Consider the following 25,678-nt stretch of genomic DNA (forward strand, 5'->3'; position numbering starts at 1 on the left):
AACAAATTATAAATAAAAATACATTTCTCTGTGCCATGTGGATACAGAGAAAGGCCCTCAGTGTGGGGATGATGCAAGACCCCCCTGTACGAGCCCAGGGGAGATAAGTTACAACCAACCAAAAGGTAACACCCACCTCCAAAGCAGGGGAATTACCTTTTAAGGCAACAAACGGACAATGAATGAATATTCAACAACTGATATCGAGAGGGTACAAAGGCCCGGTTTTCAAGAAGGGTGTGTGTGTCTCGGGCGGGGCGCTGCCCCCCCCCCCCCCCCGACCACCCAGCGCTGTTTGCTTTATTATCGCTTGCTTAATAAATTTATCAACTTTTAATTGGAACTGAGTTGTCTAAATTCTTAAACTAACTTACAACATGTCTCAGCTTCAAATAAGAGTTGAGAGGTAGCTGCAGTAGCCAATGCTTTCTGAAAAGCAACATAGAAGAACCAAAAGTTAAGCTGTAACCCACAGGACTACTTGAGATTGAAGCCTAGTCAGACCCACAGCATTTTTGCCCTCTGAATCCAGACTAGTTTTTCACTGAATGCTCCAGGATGAACTGTTTCAGGCTATAAATCTCTTTCATTTTTTAATTCTTTTAAATAAGGAACAACAAGTTTACCATCTGTAAGGAATGTCTTCTTTCCTACTGTCTCTGTATGCAATCAACATTTGATATGTAGTAGAAAAAAATGACAGCACAGAGATGAATCTCAAGAACTTTGCTACAGCCATAAAAAAAAGAAGGTAAAAGTTAGTGGAAATCCTAAAATATCTTGCTCTTTTCTGAAGTTGGTACATATAAAAATAATTTAGTAATTACCCATAAAATTACGACAAGGTGTGGGAAATAACTTAAAGGTGCTATTTTTCAGTTATTGACACTCCAAAAGAAATGAGGGACTATTGGATCCTTTATGCCTTCTTTGTCACCAACTCATGGATAATATGTATATCTCACCCTTCTCATGGACAACATGTATTTCTGTTAAGATACAGACTGTACTGTAGAGATTTGCAGACATTGCAGATAGAAGATGTCAGAATGCTTGTGCTATTAAGAACAGTCTGGTTTTATCATAATTAATAAGACTTTTTCCCTAGTTTTTATCTGTTTAATTTACCAATTTTAATTTTTTTTCTTCAAGAAGAGACACCTTCAAATACAGACACAAATGGGGAATCTGTAGAAAGACTGTATACACCAAAGCAGGCAATTTCTTTTGTATCTCCAAGTGGACTTCATCCTAATAAACCAAACAGAATTAATGTGCAGAATTAATCTCTGAAATGAGCAAGTCTGTGCTCCAATGCTACAAAGTACTGTGCTTTCTTTGTCCCACTGAAACGTGTAATTAGGACAGGGAAGGGAGGAAAACAACTCTTACCATGTACATTTGTCATGTGTTTTAAAAATACAACAAAGGACACGCTGAGAACAAAACCCACATAAACCACTTGGCCATGATCGATTGGAAGTCACTATCCTATTACAGTTATAAAAAAGGTAATACACTGCTCTAATAAACCACACAGTTCTAAATTCAAAATTAATCCTGTGACAATAATGCAGCCATATGAAGATAGCACTGTTCAGGAAAGATTAACTCAATTGGTATGGAGAAAAGTTACTTGGGCGACAGGGGAGTGAAGGAACTGTCTTACAAGAAGCCCCCTGGAGACTTGCTTAGAATTGGAGAGACAAGGCTGTATCAATAAAAGAGAGGTAGGAAAAGAACGACAACCTAAAAGAGGGTATGCACCTATGGGTCAGGAGTGGCCTGTGCTCATCCATGGCATGACTCCTAACACACACTTCATTTAGTCTGTTGGCACAGGCTTTGCACAGAGAAGAGAAGGCACATTCTGAGCCTATCCATACACCTGCAGTCAGATGTCAGCCCCCAGTAACAAAACAAAACTCCAAGCAGGAAGGTGAGAGGTAGCTGTTAACTACTTTTGACTGTCTACTTTGCCCTTAAGTGGATTTGAATCTCACAGTTAGACTCCACATCTCAGCTGAGAAGGAACCACTAAGTGTCAAGCACTGGACTTCACCTCCATTCAGCATCAAGTGCACACTTAGCTATGTGATGACAGGCTTTGTTCCCCTTCATTTACTTCACAAATGTTCAGCTCCTGCCCAAGTGCAACTAGTGCAGTGCACACACATGTTCAAGGAAGGTTAGAATGCAGTTTAAGTTCAGGAGTACGCTAAAAAGCCAGTACATCAATGATACAGTGATAAACATGCAAGGAGACCATGCATAACTCACAGATCAAAATCAGTGTGGGATTCACTGGGCAGAGTAGTGTTTTTTTAACATTAAGAGGAGCAGTTAAAACCAATTCACAAGATATAGAACAGAAAACATGTATTCAATGCTTCAGATAAAAAGTTAACACGCTGCTGAAATCCTGCTGGTAAACTCTGAATACTCTGAAAAAAACCTCAATACTTGCCCAAAAAAACAGTCTGTGTCATTCATCCACTGGTTTATGAACTGTGCAGTGATGGGCTCAGGATTGTGTGGAAATCTGATGTTCTCCAAGGTATGCAGAAGTAGGTCAGGATTGTAGTAGAGTGCAGCTATGGCAACTTGAAGACACATGGTACGGAGCTCACTTGTTTTAACCCCTCTGGTGAGTCGCTCCAGCACAGCCTCCACAAAGAGCGGAATGCACTGGGCAGAAAAAGGAGAAAAAAAGAAAAGGAAAAAAAAAAGAAAGAAAGCAGTCATTATACATGCTGCCTGATTATACAAAAGTTTTAAATACTTTTATCAGAACTGATGTCCAGAGTTAACTGAAGCCCAGGTACAATAACCTAGGAACACATTCGATTCACTTCCTAGTATAAAAGCATTTTTAGCCTCTGATCACATGCTTATAAATCAGCTCTTCCCTGAGCTAAAAACTGCAATGTTATTCTGAGCACAGAGAATATATGGGACCATTTGGTGGAATTTGTTCTAGCATGTATAAAAGGTTCAGAAAAGAGCTCAAAGACATTCTCATCTTTAAATAAAGATATCCAGCAACTTCAAAACTAACAGGCATTACAAACTAAATTTCCTAAATAATGTACAGTGATGTTAAAAGTTTTGACATAAGTGAGTTTATTCAGATAAAATCAAGTATGCACAAATTTCCAAGCAATGAAATACACATCTACTAAACACATATATATTTCAACGTGCGGATTTACACTTTATAAAAATCTGGGAAGCATTATGAGCATTTTAGTTTATGCATTTCAGTTTTGTGTGCAACTATTTCAATTCAGAGAGTTGTACAGCTCAGTTAAGCTTTCCACCATCCACTTATTTCAATGCAAATGCATTGGGTTCACTTTAAACTCTTCTAGATTTCCTTTGAAAGAAAAATCTTTCAGGGGACGTTTTTATCTGCAACGACTTCAGATTTACATTCATAAAGTTATGCTGGTTTCAATAAAATTAACTGAAAATTTATCACCGAAGTCCATGGACTGCATTGGTGGCAACATCAAATATTATATGTCAAAGTAATTTAGGATCATTACATAAGCCCAGAATTTAGCTCCTAATAGAAAAAAGACTGCTATCTAAAAGTGTGTTCTAAGAAACTCTAGAAAATTTTGATTATGATTTTCCCTGTAATCACAATCCAGCCACGATAAAAAAAGTCTGCACTTCCAAATGCACTAAGTAATTTAAAACATCAAAAAGTTCCTGTGGCTTGGAGAAACAACAGTAGTTGGATACGTATAGTTAAACTCTCAGCCGCAATGGTTTTAACTATGTGTGTTTTGCATCAAAAGGGAAAATTCTATTAGGAGAAAGCAAAAAAAAAAAAGACAACCCTGAACAACATCCTATATCCTTATCATTCAGCCTATATCCATTTTCTGGTCATGCCCATTAATACCTCATCTCAAAAACATAACCCACAACCTTACAAACTCTCGTGAGCTCATTTACTTATTTCTGTATTTCTCTCCACTTAACAATTCGCCAATTCCAACTGTTTTTCTCAGGAACCATACACGGATAATAGGAACCAGTAAAAGAAAAAACCTGTTCAATATACATCACCTGGTCAATCCCCCGTCCTTTGCACTGAAGAACAATCACTTCCAGGAGTTTGGCTGCATGGCACTCTGCATCTTCTCCTGCATCTCCTGTTAGTACCTAACCACCAGAATGACAATTTATCAGTATTAATCACCAACAATACTGAAAGCAAGTGCTCCTGTACCTGCATACATCAAAAAATCTCTACACAGCATATACATATCTATTCATGCTACATTTTGGGAGGCATTAAGGCACAGGAGATAAGCAAGGATAAGTGGCTAAAGGTGAACTTTAAAAAGCTGAAAAAATTGCTGCAGTTCTTCAAGAATGTTATATTATTTCTATGTCCTCACTTTCTCTTTTTAAAAAAGAAATGTTACTTATAAGAATTACTGATGTTTTCCACATTTTTTCCATTGTTTCACTTCAATTCTAACAGTCACTGGCAAAGTGAAGTCCTATTTCCAGGCTAGCTTCTGATTAAAAACAAGAGGTATGCAATCATTCCGTGTGAAACTGAGTGTTTGTCTCAGTACATTTCAACAGCACAGACAGTGTCAATCAAAACTGACAAAGCAGCAGAATTCTCGAACATACTCAAATTCTCCAAGCTTAAAAATCAGCAGGTAGCTAGATGCCTAACACTCTAAAATGCCCCAAATCAGAGAAGGACTGCAGCATGATCTCATACTTCATTATACATGAAAGACTCAGTATAAAGGAGAAACATGGCAAGTGTAGGAAAAACTTCAAGTGAGTTCGCACCTTAGCTGACAACCAGGGAGTCCAACTGCAAGATACACAACCCAAGGAAATCAGGCTTCATTAATTCCTCTACTTACCAAAATAGCTGTTCATAGAAGAGAGTCAAGATGAATAGCAACTTTCTCCCACACATATGGGGAGACGTGTAATTTTTTAAAAGCATGCCACTTAAAAAGTGTGAAGGTTTTGTATGCGCTCAGAACTGAGCTGAGACCAAAATTCCCTTAGTTCTGAAATGTCTGGCCACCACCTGGCATGTTCAGGTCACTCTGCCAATCTGATTGTTAAGTACTAGTGATAAGCACAACAGTAAGAATCAGAGGTCTTACCTTTTTACACATGGCGTAAATGATTTCTAAATGCTTTGGGTTAGACAGTAAAGTATCAGTGTCAATGGTCACATAATTATGCAAGAGAGGCATCATATCTGTAGAACAAGGAGAGTAAAAAAGAAAAAAGTTACAAACTAATCCAAGCAAGTGCTAACCAGTGAGGGTGGAGTCCTATAATGGCATTTATTGGCTTATATTCTTGGATACCACTGGAAATTCAAACTGCAAAAGTCTTTTCTAGAATCCTTCACAAAGTGCACCACGCAGGGTACATCGTCAGAAGAGGAACTAGGCCAGGACTACATTTTAACTAAGTTTAATTTGCAGTTTTGCATTAACTTTGAATACTTCAGCTTTCTTTGAGTTTAGGATCTCCTACAATAACTGTCACACTGACAGATTTGAACATGCTTCTACTACTTAAATATGCTCCTGTTAAACTCCCATACTCAACAGACGGTCAGGGCATGACTCAAATACATGATCATTTTAAACCAAGACACTAAATGGAAGCGACCCTTAATGAGGTGGGGTTTGGAGATGAATTCTCAAACAGTGGAAACAGAACAGAAGGGATCGTACCTGCAAAGTATTCAAAGCAATCCTGTTGGAAAACCTCATACAGAACACCTAAAAGCTGCCACATCTGAGGTGAAATCATCTGGCATGTTAAGCTGAAGGCCAAGGAGAGAATTTCTTCATAAAACTCTGCAAAAAAGAATCAGTTTGAAGCAGGGTGCTTTAAAAAATAAATTTAACTTGCAAATGCCTTGAAATCTGAAACCAAGTCCTGAGTCATATAACAACATTAGAAACTAAATCATACATAGAAAAATAGTACAAATCGGAAAAGACTCTTTCAGATAGGCCTCAGGTTGGCCACAGTTACAACAATATGCATAGTTTTCCACTATCAATATACACCAAAAAATAGACATCACCAGCATATCAAAGACAATGCTTTTAACCAATTACTGAAAAATATTTTATTTTCTCAGCCTTTGTTTTTTTCCTAAAGGCCTTATCACAAAACTGTGTAACTCTTTAGTGCAGGGTAGTGATAAAGTAGTAATTTAATTGCAGACCATGTCCATAACAGACTAATGTAATTGTAGACATAGTCCTTTAAGACAGCTAGCCAGAATTATAATCAAGAACTGCATCTTCTGCTTTTGAGTTTGACCTCTAAAACACAAGAAACAAGTTGACTAATTCACAAGAGGAGATAAGGAGAAACAAATTGTAACTGAAAATTAATGCATTTTTTATTCTTTAAAGAAGTACACACACACACAAAGACGAAATTCTGTTCTTGAAGATAGCAATAATAAATTTACATGTTTTTACATTAAAAAAATCCTTCATGTTTTTTCTAAAAATTATCTCTAACACATACCTATGACATGTTTCTGCAAAACAAGGCCAATGATCTGTAAACAAATGCTCTCAAGCTGTTGAGTGATCTGAAATAAAAACACACAGCAGTTTATTAAAAAATTTTAGAAATACAGCTATTTAATAAAGGTATTTGACTAATTCAGTTTGAGAAGTTCTTACAAGCGGCTTCTACAATTTTTTTAAAGCTGCATTAACAATCACAATATTATCAAATCAGGTCTCACTGATGCAGAAAGAATCTCTTTTTTCCCCTGAATATCTGAAATATAAACTTACATTGCACCACAACTGGGAGACCAATTCCTAGGAATACTATCCAAGAAATCACCTACAAATACGGGTCACCATTGTAAAAAACTAGCCTTAGGCAAAACATTTCTCCTTAAATTCTGTTTTAACAGTCTGTAATACAACTAGCCACTGTGAGGAAAATTAACCCTACCCCAGTCAAAGTCTGCACATTCCTAAGAAGTGTTTACCCAAAAAAGTGCTAAGAATGTTACCCTCAGGTTACAGATTACCCTCGAAGTTGAGAGCTAAACAGCGAAGAAATCACAAAAGTAAACTGGGCTTTAAATTCAAATTTGTCACAGATTGACTGGTACCATCCTGTTACAGTAATGCATGTTCATGTCAAGTGATGCAACATACATGGAAGTGCCTGTTATCGTGAATGAAAGGCATGTGGAATTGGAGAAAAGCATGAAAGAAAATCTCACCTCCTTGTGATCTTCCACAACTGTCAGGATTGTGTCAATTGTGTGCAAGATGCCCATGGCCATAACTGTTTTGTCCTCTACTTCCTCATATTCCTCACTCTGAAGTACTTTACCAAATATTTCAGCCTGTGAACAAAACCAACTTGACATTCAAGAGCAAACTCACATTTCTAATTTGCCATGCAAAGCCCAGACAGCTAACGCAACAGCAGCAAGGCCTTATCTCTAAGAGCTGTCAGCACTGAAGAATATGCTCCTTACTTCTGAAAGGGGAACACTGAAAATTAAAATCTTTTTTTTTTTTTAGAAGTCTATGTTAAGTCTTTCAAAATGTTAAATGGTTAGAGCTTGGCTCATTAAAAACAGTGACAAAGTTCAGCATCCTTGAAAAACCTATAGGTTTTAAAGATGCTTCCCAGAGAAAAAAAAAAAAAAAAACAAAAAAAACCACAAAAACATAAATACTGTGAAAACTATAGGTGGACTCTTATGAAGATTACTTTAAACAGTAAGCACTTCAAACAAAGTTCATTAAATGCTTCATAAACTAGGCATGTGCTTCTGACTGGACTGTTGTTGGGCTATTGACTCTTACCAGGTGTTGAGTCATGTCAACGGCGATCGTAGCCACTTCCTGACTGTACTCACAGATCATCTTCTGGATTACATTGGTAAGATCATCATTCTCCGTCTCTCTAACGATGTGCAGGAGCTCCTGCATAACTGGCCTCACATAAGGCTTCACATATTCCTTAGCTAAAAAAAACACCAAACAAGTGAAACCAGGTGAAGTCAACTATCCATAAACAAAAATATACGGTATCTCAAAACTACCAGGTAACTGACTACTCGTGAACAAAATAGTTTTTTTAATTTGAATTTGAATTATTTGAATAACAATAAATAAAAAAAAGCCAAAAAACATACCCAAGGCGCTTTTACAGTTCTTAACTAGTAGACAAAGTAAATTAATTGTACTACACTGAAATGTCGTCTTCAGCTAAAATCCAGTTTTGAGAGAATACTTGGCCTCATACATAGGCAGCATTCATTCTTAAACATACACACAAAGGTGGCATTTACTTTGTTAAAAGAAACATGCTGATTCTAACTTCTTTTATGTATAGACTGGCTGTAAAAACAAGAAGTCAGAATTCTGTGATGTGTACAGTAACTAATGAGCAAGTGAAGCTGTCTAAACATGATGAAATGCTCTTAAATCTATGCCTTTAGATGGTAGAAATGTTTAGATAAATCCGCACCCACCTCCACATCTCTAGAAAAAAAGAAAAAAAATCAATACATCAGTGTATACAGCTGATAAATCACTGTCACATACCTTGTTCCTGGTTGCTTATTAAGGTCTGAAGGGCTATGGCTGCTTCTACTTTGACAGGCATTTCCTTATCTTCAATCAGGCTCTTCTTTGTCAACTCTACTGCATTCCTCAAGTTTAACTCATTGTGAAATTTCAAAGCACTGAATGAATGAAGTACCCAACAGGACTACAAGACAAAAAAGAAAAGCAAGTTAGAGAATATTGCAATTTTTAAGCATTTTTTAAAGTGATTCAAAAACAACACTATCTATCTCTCTGTTTCCATGTATTGCTTTTTTCCCTTAATTACAGGGTATTCATACATTAAATGTAACAGGTTTTGCACTCAAGCAGTTCTTTGTCATCCTTTCTCAAATTCCAATAAATTCAGTGTGCACATAATTTACATTCATAATTTTGGTCCTTCTGGGGGAAAAAAATCATAAAAAAATAGAGAAAAAAACCTGTTTATGGCTGATATCAGGACCTGGGGATTTTGTTCAAGCTACACTCAAACTGACATTATCTACTCTGTGGAAATTCTACCTATTTTTCACAGGCATTCAACAACTTTAGTTACTAAGATCTGCTAATGAAAAATGGCCACAGCCACTGCTCAAATTCTCAAGTTCGATTTAAGAAGTAAACAATAATACATCACAGGCTTTCCATCAATTGATTTAACTGTAAAATCATTTTTTAAATCAAAATGATGAAAAAATACTGTACGACAGTTTTATTTTAAATTTTACTGTGCCTTTGCTTTCTTTCTTTCATTAACATTCAGAATGAAATCAAAGTGCAAAGGAAGGAATCACGGAAAATACCGAAATTGATGTAGGAGGTGAACTTACTCGAGCTCTGAGGTATCCCAGGTTTGACATGAACAAGGGAAACACATGATTCTGTAACATCAGCTCCATCTGATCCTTGAAAACGCTCTTCTGTTGGTGTAAGTAAAAACTAATTTTGGAGACCATTCATTTTACATACTTCATCCTAGCCAGTAATTAATTTCAGCTATCAACCGAAAAACAATGATTTGTCTATTTAATAAAGGTATTCCCTCAAACGGATCTGGATTTCATACCTTGAACAGAACAAACTCATAACCATAGCAAGTACAAAGCCAGATAAATGAAAGAACTGTAAATACATAATATCCAACTCCACATCATTCATTACAATACTGTAAACAAGAATTTTCATTTTATTTAGGCAATTGATTCTAGCTGATTTTTCTTAAAAACTATTCAAGATAACTAACCTAGTACTTTCATTCTTCCTGCAAAGGAGTACATACATATCTGAAGATAAATATCAGCTTAATATGAAACAGATCTGAGTTTCAAATGACCTACGGTTACTATAAGCATCAAAACTAATTATTTTGCACATTACAACAGCAACAAATGATATCTTTTTTCATGTTTATTAATGGGCAAAGATTAACTCCTTTGTGACAAAAATCTCCTTATTTAGAGAAGGATATTCGATGAGTTATCCTTCATTATTTCAACCTTGGCAAATCCTGGGATATTCACAGGGAGCTACAACAATCTCCAGCATGGAGATTTGGGACTTATAGCCCCTGAATACCAGAATACATAACATGCTGGGGTGTCACCACCTAAAGGAATGATTCACTAAGATAGGAAGGGGGTGAAATAGGACATTCAATACAACATGTATCTTAGGGAATCAGACTTTATTTCACCAGTGGATACAAAATTTTTTACCATACTGATTCCCCAGACCATCACAGAGGTGGATGAAGAACTGAGCAGAGAAAATACAGAGAGAAGGGGAAAGAAATTTCCCTTGTGCACGCAGGTCAGAAGTTTGTGTGCATTAAAGTGAAGTTGTGTGGAGAGCCAGGTGGCCAAGGCAGGGTCATTGTGTCTACAAGCTCCTTACAATCTGTACCTCAGTCAACTCAACAGCCAGAAAGCACTTACAAATCCAATATTTTATGCAGAAAGAGTTGATGGAATTTTTCAATGTGCCAAATTCCAAATATAAGAAATTCAGATCTGAAAGGAGTTTGCAGTGTTTGGGGATTATTAAACTTTTATAAAGTATATTATAGCCTCATGTTCCAAGACTGAAAATTTCAAACAGGAGTAGAATACTGCAATAAATTCCTTTTTTTTTCCCCTCAGGAAAGAGACAAATAGGTTTAGAAACCCACAGTCAATATGAAAATGTCCTCATAACACAAACCATGTCCTCCTCTTTCACTGCTATGCTCCAGCACGAGGGAGGGAAACTACAATTCAAGATAATCTACAAAAATTCTTTAAAAGTTACTGATGTTTCAGGAATTAAGATCAAATCAGAGATTGGTACACTGGTGAAAAAACAAATAGTAAATGTTGGTAAGATGTTGCTTGTGATATGAAGACACATCCTGCACAGAGAGGCAACTCACATAAAATACAGTAAACTACTTTTAAAAAGAAGCCTCCAGCACAAGGTCACCACTCTCATGCTAAAACTGATAATGTTTTGGAAGTTCTTTTGACATGTAACAAGGGGTTTACTTTGGACTCCACCATCTACAAAAGCATAAGGCAAACTGTAATCAATGTTAATAGATTAAATGGATTAAATTTGTATTCAGATTCCAGAAAAATACTCAAAATTCTGAAGATGTCTATTAAAAAAATGGAGAAAGACTCTGTGTTCTTCCCAGTTATTTTCAGAACTCCCAACTGGTTGATGAAAGAAGACTTAGAGCCACACATTGCAGAGTAAGAAAGTTGGAAAGCTAGACAAAACATTCCTGCAACATGTGAAGTAAACCTTTTTCTGGGACCAGAAGACACCCACAACAGTGCAGGCTGTTGGGGAACTTGATAAAGAATCAAAGGCAATGTTACTGATGGAATGGATGTTTGCTTTTTTAACACTTCCATTTTCCTACTAAAGCAGAAGAGGACCAGGGGACTGTTGTATAGCAAACAGAGCTTTGGAAAAACTTAAGAAAAATCTGTGTATAAAATGGGGATATAAAAAACAGGAAAGAATGTTAATATTTTTAAATAAACAAACCCTCATGTTCTGATTGCACAGTGAAATCTCTCTACAGACTTTATAAATATGGCTAAGGGCTAGTCATACTTTAAAAACCAGGACTTTTCTATTTTAAAATCACCACTGATAGTAAGAATTGCCAACCTTGTTCACTTCTTTACCCACCTACCTTCAGTAAAATATCTGCTAGGGATCCTATAACATGCAAAGCTCCGTCTTTCTTCCTTGGATCAATGTTTGGCTCTGTCAGAATCTGGTAGCAATATGCCATCATTTTTGGTAATACCTATGCAGGACAGAAAACACACCATCTCCTTTTGTCAAATTATTTTAATAGCTTTTTTTAAGTTAAAACATTCATAAAACATTTATTAAGAAATTTTATCTCGGCCAAAGCAACTGTGAGGTACTATGTGTAATATCTTTCCATAGTTGAAATTTAGAAGGCTTCTTTTTCATCTTTGTAGCCAAACTTGTCAGAAATAATCTCCTTGAAATTTCACATTACTACTAGGAAAGAAGGTATTTTTGTTATTGTCCTGAGGCAAATCAAAAAAGGTGATGAAAAAGCAAGTGGTTCAAACTGTACCTCGCCCATTTTTTTCCCCCTTAACTTCTCTGGCTTGTTGCACACATATATATTAAATAAATACCTATGTGTGTACATATATATATGAAGAAAAGTGGACTAAAACCTCATAAACTTAATTTGATCTATTGATTTTGGCAGTAGCTTCTAAAGTTGACTAGACTGACAAAGGTTTCTTGGCAAAACTAACTGTTAAATACAATTTCCATGCCCATTATGCCCTTTTCCAATATTGTGAAATTTTGATGGTCTCAATACCAATCATGAAAATGAGAAGGAAGGTCAGTGGGCAAGAACTGTTCTGACAGTAAAGAAGTAGAAAGGTCATATTCCACCTATGTTCTTCTTTGAAAATCCATACGGAAATGGAGCTCCCTGTTTACTGGATGTTAAAATGGTACCCAGAAAAACACTTGCCTGGGTAGTTTTGCACAGATCACTGCAAATACAGAAAGTTCTACAGAACAGTTATGTCCTCATTTAAAAAGTGACTGCATGAAATGGGTTTCACTCTTGCTAATTTCATTGCTGTCAACAGGATTTTAAATAGCATCAGTGAAAATTAATAAGGATCATGTTCACTTTTTCCCCTGCTACAGTTTGTGACACTCAGAACAGCCATGACAGAAGCTGTTTGTAAACTTGGGAAAAATCTATTCCAGTACATCTATTTCAACTCAGTTTGTATCTGGCAGATTAATTTTAAAGCTGCAAGACCAAGACATTTATTTAAACATACACACACGTATTTTAATCCTCCCAAAATTGATAGCGCTCAGCCAGGAAACATTTGATTATGTATTATCAAATAGACTTTTCAGAACTGGCTTCTTGTGGCATCTTCAAATTTAAGGGAAAAATAACATTATAAGGAAAATTCAAATAAATAAAAGTCCCCAGTTTCATACCTCTTTTCTCTTCTTTGCAGCAGTATAAAGGAGATTCTGTGCTGCTGTTGTAGTGGATGCATAATCCTCAAATACATCTAAAAAATTGGAGGGGAAAAAGCATAACAAAAAAATTTTCCTTTCTGAATGATGAATTTTTCATAGACCATCTTGTTTTCGAGATATCCCAAATTCAGGGTGAATATATAACCTCAAAACTATTGACATGGTTGTCTTCACTTCAGAGATAGTCAGACGCAAGCTTATGACACATAGCTAATAAAAGCATTTACTTTTTGCCTTCCAAATCTACTGCCACTCATCACTCCCCTTATTAAGAATATGTTATTTATTCATTAACTCTTTTGAGACCATGTATATAAGGAATGAAAAATCCTGCCTCTTTTTTTAATTACAGCCCTTACAGAAAGAACAACAGTGCATTCCAGTACCATCTGTATACCATATGTACACATTTTTGCCTTGATTAAAACCTCATGGGAAACCTTTTGTATGCAAAAGTACTTGGATATGGGGTAGTTTTATATCTGCTGCAAGTTGAAGCTTTTTAGTTTCATTCATTACAAGTAAACCTCCTTTAATCTTACTGAAAATACAATTTGTATCTTGGAAAAAATATCTGTGCTGCAAACATGTTCTAATCCAAATATCCCTACACAAATTAAACTAAAAGATCTAAAAATGTCATCTCAAAATGTGACTAAAATTACACAATAACTTGTCCTGAAAACTTGAAGATAAAACAGCATTAATAAATGCTACCAGACTACTGGAATTCTTGTTCCAAGGCAAAAAGTGCCTCACTAACCTTCCCTTTAATGTACTTTGATACTTGGTGGGTTTTTTGCCTCAGCTACATATAAAAATAAGATTCACAACTTGCACAGAAAGAACTGAATTCACACACCAAAAATCCGTGATGTATTTGTACCCCAGTGATCAATGTTATATTGTAATTAATTTGTTGCATAACAAGTCTCCAAGCTTTTTAATTATTCTATGAATATTTAACTTGTTTTCACATATGCTAATCCCAAATCAACTAATTAAAAATTCCCCAAATGTTACATATATATCTCTGTGGTGCCTGGCTTGCAGGAGTTTTCCAGCTAAAACTGCTGCATTTTTAAAATATCCTTCTCTTTTTCAATGACACCACTCTTGATAAAAGTAATTATTCATAATATGGCTTTATGTCATATTCCCAAGCTTTTGCACTGAGTCTTTTGAAAGAACACAAATATCTAATTATCTTACAATCTACTAATAATAATTGGCAAAAAAAATGCTGAAGGCACTGACAATTTTCAACAGGCAAAGAGCAAGTCAGGCCTCTTCTGGTCAAAGTGAGAGCTGCAAGGACTTGCAGACAGCTGGCACATCTGCAATTCAGGATTCTGAACATGGCATCAACAAGTGAGCAAGTCAGTCTATTTGGGCTGCTCTGAGCACATGTGAAGTAGCAAAAAAACGTTGAGAGAATCATTTAAAGTCAGTAGCCAAATGGCCCAAACTCACTTGATCTGCCACCTGCTCTGAACTACACATTGGTGAGATTCTGGTTTTGTTCTTCCTATTGTTCGGGACACTGGTGGTGAAGACAGAGACATTGCAGCAGGCATGATGAGGGTTTGGAACTATAGTTACAGTTATGATGGAAGGAAAAAGTAATGGTAAATTACCAAATTTCATGCGGATATATTCATAGGGATCCTCTTGCCAGAGCTCTTCATCCTCATCTTTGTAGCACATTAGAGAGAATATCACCTCTTCTGTTATACTCTAATTTTAGAAAAGTCAAATACACGTAAGTACACATAAAATCAAACTCCAGCAGAGCTTCCCTCCACCATGCACTAATTTATTACTTACTTTTCTGAAGAGCAATACTCCTTTAAGCAGTGCTCTTTTATTTTCTCTAACAGAAATAAACTTATAGTATTACAGGTAATTTCCTTTTGCAACAGTCCCAGACAGCAGCAGTAATTACATAATCTATCTTTACAATAATACACTACCACACACAAAATAATACTTCAGGACAGAAACAGCAGAACATTGCATTCTGCAGAAGGACCTTACCAATGCAATACTTAACATGAAAAAAGATTTCAGAGTCCTTTGTCTTTACAGTCATGGAATTAACGTGTTACAACAGGGGAGCTTATGATATGAAAAAATAAGAGCAGGAAATCACTTTTCATTTGTTCTTAGTTCACCTATAAAACACATCCTTAAAACAGAGTTCAACTCTTTTAGGTCAATGTTTTCTTTGTGCACTGTCTTTGCACTACAATCAAATGTGAATTTCCCAGATCTGCAGACAACTAGCAACTAATAAAAGGCAGAACATTATGACTATCTAGCAGACTTCAAAAATAAAAATAAATAACTTACAGAACAGAATCTCTGATTAACAGTACTTGCAATAAAAGGTAGTCGTAATACTGAAAAAACCTCACCCACATTCGTGTAGAAATGCTATTTTTTTTTTCCCAAATCAGTTACTGAATGATTCATGAAACCTTGTATAAAACTGCAAAACTGGTGGGGGGTTTGTTCGTGTTTTTTTTTATAATCACTCTGACATGCAGTGTTTATGACTGGGTTTTATGCACTGACCTGTATGTGTGGCTTCATTTGCTTCCACGTCACAGAGTGAATAACCCCTTGGTTCAGATAATTTAATGTTTGCTGAAGAACACGTGGTGCAACGTAGTCTTTTTGCCTGTACTGGTCTAAGATTCTTAATAGAACCTAAAGAAACGACAAATTAACATTTTAAATTAAGACTGAAAATTCTGTCTCATGCGTAGACATCCAGTGCATCTCTCTAGTGCATATACATAAACAGATAAATTAGTTTTATAGAAGTTCTAGAGTCAGAAGTCACTATTACGCCTTTGATCCAAAAATCATAAATCATTTAAATATCAAGGTTCTAATCCTGCAAACATTTATGTACATACATGTCCACCCTTACTGCTAGCCCTACCATATGATCACTTGTGATTATAAACAAAAGATATACTTCAGTATTCAGAGGTTCACAGTTTACAGAGACCTCAGCAAAATATGGAATAGATAAGGAAAAGACAGTGAGATTTTCAAACTGGTGACTTCTATATCTGCTAAGTAGTGTCTGTTCATATTTAAGGACAGATCCCTAAAGAAGACAAACTACTTTATAAGAACAGTGAGAAGAACAGAAATACCAAACTAGGAAAGAAAAATAGGTTCACCTAAATCTGTGAATCATAAGAGATGCAAAACTCTTAACTTCAATTACCTATTGTAACCACCAGACAGTATCACCTAACATGCTATTACAAACTCTATCACATAAAGCTTCCTTAACATAAAAGTCTGCTCTACTAAGAAGACCAGTCTGCTCTACTAAGAAGACCCCACAGTACAAAGCCACTAATCTGCACTAATGGCAGATGAATTATTAGGTGTAAAGAACTGGCATGTAAATGAATAACAATAAAAATCAAGGGCAATGCATAACAAAATATTGAGTCATATACTTCCAGCAGAACAATTCTGCTTCATAATTCTTCAGAACGTTTTAATAACTTTTATTTTGAATATAGTTCCTTCATTAGGAATACTAAGTCTGATCTTAAGTCTTTTATATGACACTCTTCTTGGACAAGAATCTTATACAGACTCGATCAAAATGTCAGCACTTAACAACTGATGAATAAGTAACAAAGGTTTAGTAATGTAATATTCACAACAGAATTCTTATGAACTCTGCAAGGAAATGTGACAAATCACCATTTAAGAGCCAGAAATTGAAGAAATGTGCAGATCATCCAATCCCTTTATCTTGAAAGTTAAACTGTCCCTTCTGCAACGTAGCTTAATACCTTAACAAACTTTAGGTATTTCAAATTATAACTGCCCTAGGAGTCCACTTGTTCACTCAGGAGTGACAATGCAAGGAATTTAGAATAGATATCAGGCTCTTTCCCTTTTCATTAAATTTACAGTCTTACCACAACCATTCCTCCTCTTAGTTCGTACTGATGGATAAACTATTCTGTTGTCAAAGTGGATGGGAAAAAGTAATTTTTTCACAGATAATCCTGGTGTTTTGAAATCTAGTTTAAATTTGACTTCAAGTGACAACAACAGCCTGGCACCCTGCATCAAAGACCCCACAAATTTAAACTGTAAGAAGCCTGCAGATGCCACGTCAAGGACATTTCATCTGGCAGCATGCTAAGGAGCCATATATTCTGGAAATATGAATTATCCAAATACCTGTCACTTGAAAAAGTGTATTCCTGGGTGTTCTTCAAGGTTTACAGACCAAAGAAAATCACGAGCAGGAGAGTGCCCTTCATTCTCTTGGCTTCTTAGTGGTGTGTTTTGGATATGCAACCCAAAAGCCTACACAGTCAAGAGCTTCAGCAAGCCAAAGGCATGGGAACTACTGTTCCCAGTCATCCAGTATATGGCAGGCTGAATGAGAAACAGGAGCTGCGCCAAAAATGTGTGAGCTTGAGAGCCAGCACTCTCAGGCTTTCAAGCACCCAGTATCTATAGCCATTCTACCACAACCAGGGAGATGCTGGAAGCCTGTGTTCCCAGGGTCCCACAGTTGAGCTGGCAGAGAAACACAGAAATCTCTGAAAGGAACTGCCTCTTTTCTATGCAACTTTATCAGAACAGAACTGTCTCCACACAAATAATTAGCACTCCAACAAAAAAAATTTCCTTGGAAACTGTGAATTAATGCTATATTTTGATATAATATGCTTTCCAGGTATAAAATAACTTTCATTGCTGTTCTCCAGACTTCTTCTAATCTGCTTGTATCTTCCTGAAATAAAACCGTATCCCTGGATTACCACGCTTAAGTAGTTTGCAGAAAAAGTACTTAGTAAAAACTGGCCTGAAAATACACCCTTCTATGAAGTGAGACCTCTGCATCAAGTTTTTCTCTCAGCTATATCAAAAATGTTTATTCATGATGATAACAGCATTTTATCAGCGCTCACCTTTTCTGGGAATTTTCCTGCAGAGGTTTTCGAATTGGTGAAAATTTGTGTTATTGTACCTCAGTTGTATGGGTTCTACCAAACTTCTCAATCTCTTAAAAGGAAAACCTGCCTGACTCCCTTCAGTTTTGTTTAATGAATGAACTTTGATACAAGTGCACTGTTAAAAAGCAATACATTTCTTCAGCCAAACTGATGCAATTCAAAAATATGAACTGTTCTTACCTGTTGTATGCCCACAGCGTAGGTTTTTAAAAAGAAGTCTGAGAATTCAAAGTATTCTTTAGTTACATTTCCAGGACTTCCATACCTTTAAAAAGAAAAGGACACAGATATTTACACTGTGAAAAGTCTGTTGTGTCAAGAAACACAATATTTTCTAAACCACAGAGGGTCCTGCATCAGCAAAGGAAACCTTTCCCGCAGGTTCCTTCCAAGACATCATTTCCCTTACAACGCCCCACTCCCCTTTTCTTAAATTATCATAAGGCACAATATTATAGTCAATAAGTATCGCTGACCTTTTGTCACAAGTTCTGTAACTTCCATGTTTATGGATTTCTTTTCAAATCTTCCCCTGCCTTTACATTTGAGAACATAAACACTTGTAGCTGGATATAGTAAAACAGGTTGACTGCTTTGCTTTTCCTGTGGGGTGAGTTTCTTGCCATTTTAGACAGTCAAATCATTTCACTAAGAGCTCAGAGCAGTGGCTGTGCCAGTGCAAGGCACAGGACAGCACCAGGAAAACTTCTTCAGTGACCATGTGCTGCTACACTGATTAAACTGTCTTGCTTAATTGCACATCAAGTAAGGGTACAGATTTGTAACCCAAAGGTTTTAATCAGTTTGTTACCGTTCAAAGAGACGAGCTACAATGTGCAATGCCCACTTCTTGCACTTCCACCACACCAGCTCTGGTCTATCATCTTCATCAATTTGCAAAGTCTCCTACAAATAAATGTATTTGTTTTAAATTAGGGATGTGATTTGTTGGGATCAACTATGCTTTAAACATCCCTCACTGAGTAAACTAATATAAATCCACAGTTTCAACTAAAGCTTTGGTTCTGTTAACAATTATGTAACAATTATCTTAATTAGTCAATATAATGTATATTGCTATACCTGCATGATGCCTGTGCTTTAATTTTCAAAATTATGCATATTCAAAAGATGAAAACCCTCAGATATGCTTGAATACTATACACACTCTGGTTTAAAAATTAAGCATGAAATAACTCCTCTGAATATATACACTCTAACCATATATGAGTGCAAAAGCTGTTCCAAGAAAGTTAAGGTTGTGAAATAAATTTCTAGAAAACTTAGGAAATGACAGTTAATGCTATACACACACCAACAAGAATTTAATTACTAATTTTATCTTGTTCTTTGAGAAATATGAAGCACTGATGAAATAAAATGAAGAACAGAGAAACTATGAGTTTGTGACAAGCTTTTGATTCTTGTTTGAGAGAAACTTGGAAAATACCCCAGATTTAAGTTTTTGTTTTGTCTCTACCTCAGACAATGAAATTCTGACAGCTTACATGACCCTGCCTGCAATTCTGTCAGAAATACCACTTAGTCCAAGGACAAGAATCTTAAATAAGTATTTTAAAAAAGGAATACTTAGAAAATGCTTATACCGACTGCTCCTCAAATGCCAACACAACAAGTATCAGAGGTCTTTATTAAGCTAAAACTTACCAGAGGTACATTTCTATCGATGATAGTCCGGAAGATCTCCATCCACTGAGTCATAGTCTGGTTATTCACCAGCTGGAGTGGCAGTGCATACTGAAATAAAAAAAACACCCCATAGGTATGAAATACTGTTTTTCTATGTAAAAGGTAGATCTTTCGACAGTAGTTACCTTCTGAGGAAGATGAGGTTTTAAGTAAAATTAAAACTGATTAGGTTAGATATCAAGACTACGCTAAATGTATCCTTCTTGGTCCAATTTACAGATGAATTTCTGAGCAGACACGATTTGAGGAAACTTCCTTGGTCTGAGAACTTGCCAATTCTTTTTGCTCCTTTCTCTTCTTCACAACAGCCCAGCTACCTTTTAGGGACCCACCAGTATTATGGGGTTTGGGCAAACAAATAGCATTTTAGAAAGCATAATGTGCTTTTTATTACTATCTTGCTACTACCTAGTAAATCTTTACTTTACAATACCCAAAGCAAAGTGACAATATACAGGAAAGTTACTGAAAAGAAAAATAGGATACTGGCATATTTTTAAACCTCCCCCCATATAATAACAAATTATTTTAACTTTTTAACCCTCAGAAAGAACTTTCAGGTTAGTCCCTATGTAGGATATGGTTTTGTTTCTGATTCTCTAAAAGTGCTCCCTCACCAAGCTCATCCCTGGAAAAGCCAAACTCATCTCTCTAAAATGAATGTCCTTCACTAAATAGTATCTGTCTGATCTTCAGAACATAATGAGAAATGCCACCTACTGAAGTGCAGTATTTGACAATTACACTCCCAGTATCCATTACTGACACTTTCAGAAGCCAACCACACAGTGTAGATACCCATACAGTTTATATCAGGTTATGTGCAATTTTATAAAAGTAGGATATTTCTCCAGTAAGATTACAGACAGAATGTGCAAAAGTACCTACACTCATTAAAAATTTAGTCTGGGAGTCCATGTGCCCAGGTTTTAAGTAGAAAGATCTATAAATATAATATTTGTATAGCAGTTGTTTACTGTACGTGACTTTGCCCATCCAAATGGGTATTCTTATTCAACTCCACCCCTGAGTGTACTGAAAGGGGTCACTGTGCCCAGCAAAGTAAAAATTTTGCTTTTTCCTCTACACAGATGCCAACCTGAACAAGAGCATAGAAGATTTTTAAGATCTGTTTCTGAAGCAGTACAGAGTAATGGGAGTTATCAGGCAGAAGTTGAATCATCTGCTGCTGAATCCGAGGCAAAAATATTTGCATTGCTGCTATAAGAGGATCTCGCTCCTCTGCTTTCTTGTATCTGCAAAGGAAACAAAAATGTTGGTCCAGGATCTACACACTGGAGATTCTAATGCCTATTCCCCACCAGCAATTTAATTTATGTCCTCTAAAAAAAAAGAATATCCACCTCTCCCTCATGCACTCTGACCTTCTCTAGCCCCCATCTCAACAATTTGTGCAAATTCACTATGAATACCTATAAACAGAGAAATGAAACCCAACATATGTTACCTTATCCAAATGCACCTACTGAGAGGAAGAACTACTGTTCTTTACTACTGAATTGTCAGCTCACAGGAGCAGTGACTTGAATTTCTCTGACGTTCATACCAGTGCCAAGCCTGACTTGGGTGCTGAACAAACAGGAGTGAACAGCCATCAGAAAGGAAAGACAATTTCTTGGTTTGGAAAAGACTGTCTTTCTCTATTTCCATTCCTTTTGTGTGGTTTATACACACATTTCTAACAACAGGCAATTCCAAAAGAAGTGAGTGAGAAAGCTCACTACGCTGCTCCTAATTCACTCTTTGTGAATTTAGACTATCAGGAGGATGGTACAGGTACACATGCAAGAGACACATGTACAATTATACATATGACAGTGACAACACTGTATTCATGTCATAAAGGCAGAAAACAATTTGCATTCGTATATCCAGCATTCGGGGACTCTCCAAACAAAGGAAGTTATAAACATATGGAGTTTTTCAGACATAGATTAAAGGTATATGGCCTCGAGAAAATAATGTCAGTAAATTCATACAGATTATTGCTGGCATCTCTGCTTTCAACTCACTGATGATATAAAGATGATGAATATTTTTCATTTGTTTGCAGGAAAGGAAACATAATTATTAATTCCCATTTTCCATGTGAATTCTTTGTAGAACTGCCGGTGCTCTCAATAAAGTCATTTTCAGTAATCAACTGAGACTAAATGCACTGATTCCTCCCCTACTGATGGACATCAACTTACTCATAAGTCTTCACCAGCTGATACAGGCACAGGAGGCTCCCAAGCCAACTCCCACTGTTTGGAGACTGCAGATAGTAGCCTATCTTGTCCACCACAGCTGTCCAATGGCCAGGAAAGTCATGTTTGATGATAGCACGAAGGCACATGGTCAGCTGGGCTCTACGGCAGGGGGGGAAAAGAAATATAAGCACGTAAGATCATGGCATAGGGTTTAAAATTAAAAGGATAGACCCCAAATCGTGGATTACTGGCTGCAATACATATGTCATAAGCATCATACATATTTAGATAGCAGTGAAAGAGTTCTGGGAAGTGACAGAAGAAAAACAAGAATAAAATCTTGGGGGATTTAACTTTGAGGAGGAAACTAATTTCAGAACATTTTAGGTACTTTCCCCCCCTCTCTCCTCCTTCTCCACATGCATCAGACAATATTTTAAAAGAATGAATTGCTCATGAAACCAGCTAGCTTTGTGCTTTAAAAATGAATGTTTATGCTTGCTTCTCAGGCTGAAAGCAACCACAAAAACACAAATTTGTATGTTTGCAATAAACAATAATGGCCTGTCTTATGATCCAAGGCACAGGTTCCTCAAGAAATTACAATCTTCCTGGGATATTCTAGAACAGCACTTTCTCAACCTCCAAAGTAAAGGGCAGAGCCAGTTAGGTAAAAAACATCTTATTACTCCTCTCCTTCCACACACTTTTAGATGCCACTCATGACGGTGAAGCAAAGCAGGATCATTAATTGACTGAAGTGAGGGATGACTAAGAAAGGTGAGCAGCACTGAACTAGAAGCTGTAAAGAAATACTCTTGGCTCTGTTAAGCAATGAAAAAATATTTTGTCTTGTCTTCTCTACTTAGTTTTCCTCAGGTATCCTCCTGCAGCCCATTACATCAGGAGGCACTATTACAGAGTAATAGTAGTTCAATATGGGGCCCAACACCTACTGATCATTTTAGCTTTGTACGAACTTACCTTCCCTCTCAAGCCTTTGGAGTTTGTGCTTGTTGCCAATTTGGCTCCTCCTCCCCCCTTATTCTTACAAGCAAACCATGAAAAATATCAGTACTAAAATATCAGACTAGTTCCAGTAAAGTTCTTTTGACTTTTTTAACCTCTGACAAATCTGCAAGTTTTTCCAGTGTTTAAAAACCCTGTACTTTATTCCAGGTGATTGTCCCAGGGTTTTCATCTCTTCTTTTAGATGCAGGCTGTCATTGTAACATCAGGGCATTTTAAATATCATGTTAAGAAATGATGCCTGAGTTAGCTTGCAAAAAAGTCTTCAAACTTCCATTATTTTGTGTTCCTTTGTATAAACTTAGCCTTCGTATTTATGACATGATGGCAGGGGAAACTACGTGCCTTTACCTCATTATTAGAGAAACAACAAGCACTTCCTTACCTTGTAGTGCAACCTTGGAAAGGAGCTCTATCTCTTAGGGGAGATACTAAATCTGTGTCAGAGCACGTTAGAAAAGCTGAACTGGAAATGATGATTTAGTTCATTTCCTTGTCTCTGCACGGGTTCATTTATACCCTAAGCATTCCTGGCAGATACTCATAAAGACCTCCAGTGACAGTAATGCTACTGCAGTCTAAATTCAATCTTGTGTATCTCTATTTTTCTCAAGCCTTATTTCTAATTTCAATGTGCAGTCAATCATTCCACTTCCATATATGATTACTGAAAAAATAAAGACATTTTCAAGCACTAGCTGGTAGATTTAGGAGGAGAGTAAAGGAAGATTTTCTTCTGTTTTTCAAAGATGAACATCTATACACCACAGCCTAATCCCATCCTATCAGCCTCACTCTGATTAGAGGGATGAACAACCATAGACTGTAGTATGTCTTGTGATTCTTCACTAGCCTTCCAGCAAACAGAAAACAGCAGTTCTTCATTCTTTTAACATCTTAAAACCAAGAACACTAATACTCATTTAAATACTGGGATGACATATAAAAATTGCTGACTTAGTTAAGAAAAGGGCTGCAAAAAAAAGGAAACAAATCTTGAGCAGTATTTCCCCTGAATGGTTAATTCTGTATTGCAGACAGCCCTGTACACAATCTGCCCTCAATCACCCAAATAGACAGGCTGTCACTACAGCAAGTGTTACAAGACACTTTGAACAAACACCATAGGAGGATAAATCCCACCACAGGGCTCTCAGCCAGGTTACCACATTTCTGAAAAACAAGCGCACGTAAATAAGTTTAAATTAATTATTATTGCTTTGGAAAACAAGTACTTGTTTCATCTACCAAAACACTGAGATTCTCACATTCACATCCAGACTGGTAGGTCTGAAAACACGAGCAATAGAAGTATCTCTGTGCAATGAAAGGTACCTCACTAAGTCAGGAGAACGAATTATTCCTTCCACAATGTTATCACGAATCTGCTGACGATCATTTTCATGGATGTTGAACGGAAACACTGCTTCTCCAGGAGGTGGCTCACGGTCTGGCCAGTACTGTGTCACCATGTTCTTCAGGTAAATGGCAGCTAAGTATAGACATCAGGGAAATAATTAATTCTAACACACTTCTACATTATTCAGTGCTCAAGATGTAGTACAGCTGAAAGCAGAACAAAGAGTCCAAAAGACGACTGAAAACCAGCACCCGAGTTCTTAACAATTACAGGCCCTAAGCACAGCTGAGTCAGAAAAACTTTTTTTATGATTTCACACAAGATCAGGCTCAAGTGGCTGTTGCTAAACAGAACAGGATGATATTTCTGCCAGCTTCTGTCAAGGTACTCTCTTCACTACAACAGTCTTCCATATGGACATAATACTCCATTGCTCTAAACAAGCAAACAAAAATCTGCTTATCTGTATTTTCACTCATCCCTAAAACAACTACTCAGGGTCAGTAAGTGAAGTTTGGGAAGGCTCGTGTAAACAAATTGCTGCACACACAGATGGGACGCTCTGCTTGGGGACATGCCCAGTACCAAACTGGCACATGGCCTACCTTCTATTCACACAGAAATGTTTGTTGTGAATTCCCTAAGCTTTATCTCACTATTAGGATTTCCCATAATCCCTTAGAATTGTTCCCTTCTGTCTCACATGGAAAACCATGAAAATAAAGCTAATCTTCAAGAGAAAACCAAGCAGCATTCAGGCATCAGTATTGAAATGCCTGTAGGCATTCTTTAGGAAATATAGGAAATATGGTGTGAGGCATTAAAGGAATGTTCTTACTAAACTCTTATCCCTGTACACTATTTTGGTTGATTACTGGCTAGGGTTTTAAAGTATAAATAAGACATCCTTGGGTACAATAATTTTTCTCGGTGATGACAAATTACAAAGTATGAAAACATGTAGTTTGTTAAATATTTTATAGGAGCAAGAGGAGAAACAGCTCTTTGTCTATGACACGCCAGAATATTCAGACAAGAAACAGATCCAGAAAGACCAGCCCAAGACTTTAATTTACTTTGTCCATACAAGTTATTGGCTTTTAAAAAATTCCCAGGGAAATCTGTTGACCTCCAAATGTAATTTAAATGCGCTTTTTTTTATTTTATAGCCCTACGCTGTAA

The 25,678-nt window shown here is 36.6% G+C and overlaps 1 protein-coding gene across 3 annotated transcripts in view; it reads right to left on the reverse strand.

Annotated features, from left to right (window-relative positions):
- The window catches only part of IPO8 (importin 8), a 50,783-nt gene that overhangs the window by 16,394 nt on the left and 8,711 nt on the right, over positions 1-25,678 (reverse strand). For all 3 annotated transcript variants that reach the window (XM_027894603.1, XM_027894604.1, XM_027894605.1), the window contains 19 exons: positions 24,472-24,628; positions 22,108-22,266; positions 20,994-21,150; positions 19,853-19,942; positions 18,996-19,090; positions 18,365-18,449; positions 15,750-15,884; positions 14,810-14,909; positions 13,128-13,204; positions 11,800-11,916; positions 9,449-9,538; positions 8,616-8,781; positions 7,872-8,032; positions 7,277-7,402; positions 6,556-6,622; positions 5,742-5,867; positions 5,157-5,254; positions 4,081-4,176; positions 2,468-2,688 (listed from right to left, as the gene is read on the reverse strand). In XM_027894603.1, coding sequence (XP_027750404.1) covers positions 2,468-2,688; positions 4,081-4,176; positions 5,157-5,254; positions 5,742-5,867; positions 6,556-6,622; positions 7,277-7,402; positions 7,872-8,032; positions 8,616-8,781; positions 9,449-9,538; positions 11,800-11,916; positions 13,128-13,204; positions 14,810-14,909; positions 15,750-15,884; positions 18,365-18,449; positions 18,996-19,090; positions 19,853-19,942; positions 20,994-21,150; positions 22,108-22,266; positions 24,472-24,628 — 2,323 coding nt within the window. The remainder of the gene's footprint in view (positions 1-2,467; positions 2,689-4,080; positions 4,177-5,156; positions 5,255-5,741; positions 5,868-6,555; positions 6,623-7,276; positions 7,403-7,871; positions 8,033-8,615; positions 8,782-9,448; positions 9,539-11,799; positions 11,917-13,127; positions 13,205-14,809; positions 14,910-15,749; positions 15,885-18,364; positions 18,450-18,995; positions 19,091-19,852; positions 19,943-20,993; positions 21,151-22,107; positions 22,267-24,471; positions 24,629-25,678) is intronic.

The sequence above is a fragment of the Empidonax traillii genome, unplaced genomic scaffold (assembly GCF_003031625.1).
Source record: "Empidonax traillii isolate 1590-97213 ecotype Southwest subspecies unplaced genomic scaffold, ASM303162v1 scaffold434:size946695, whole genome shotgun sequence".
Lineage (NCBI taxonomy): Eukaryota > Metazoa > Chordata > Aves > Passeriformes > Tyrannidae > Empidonax > Empidonax traillii.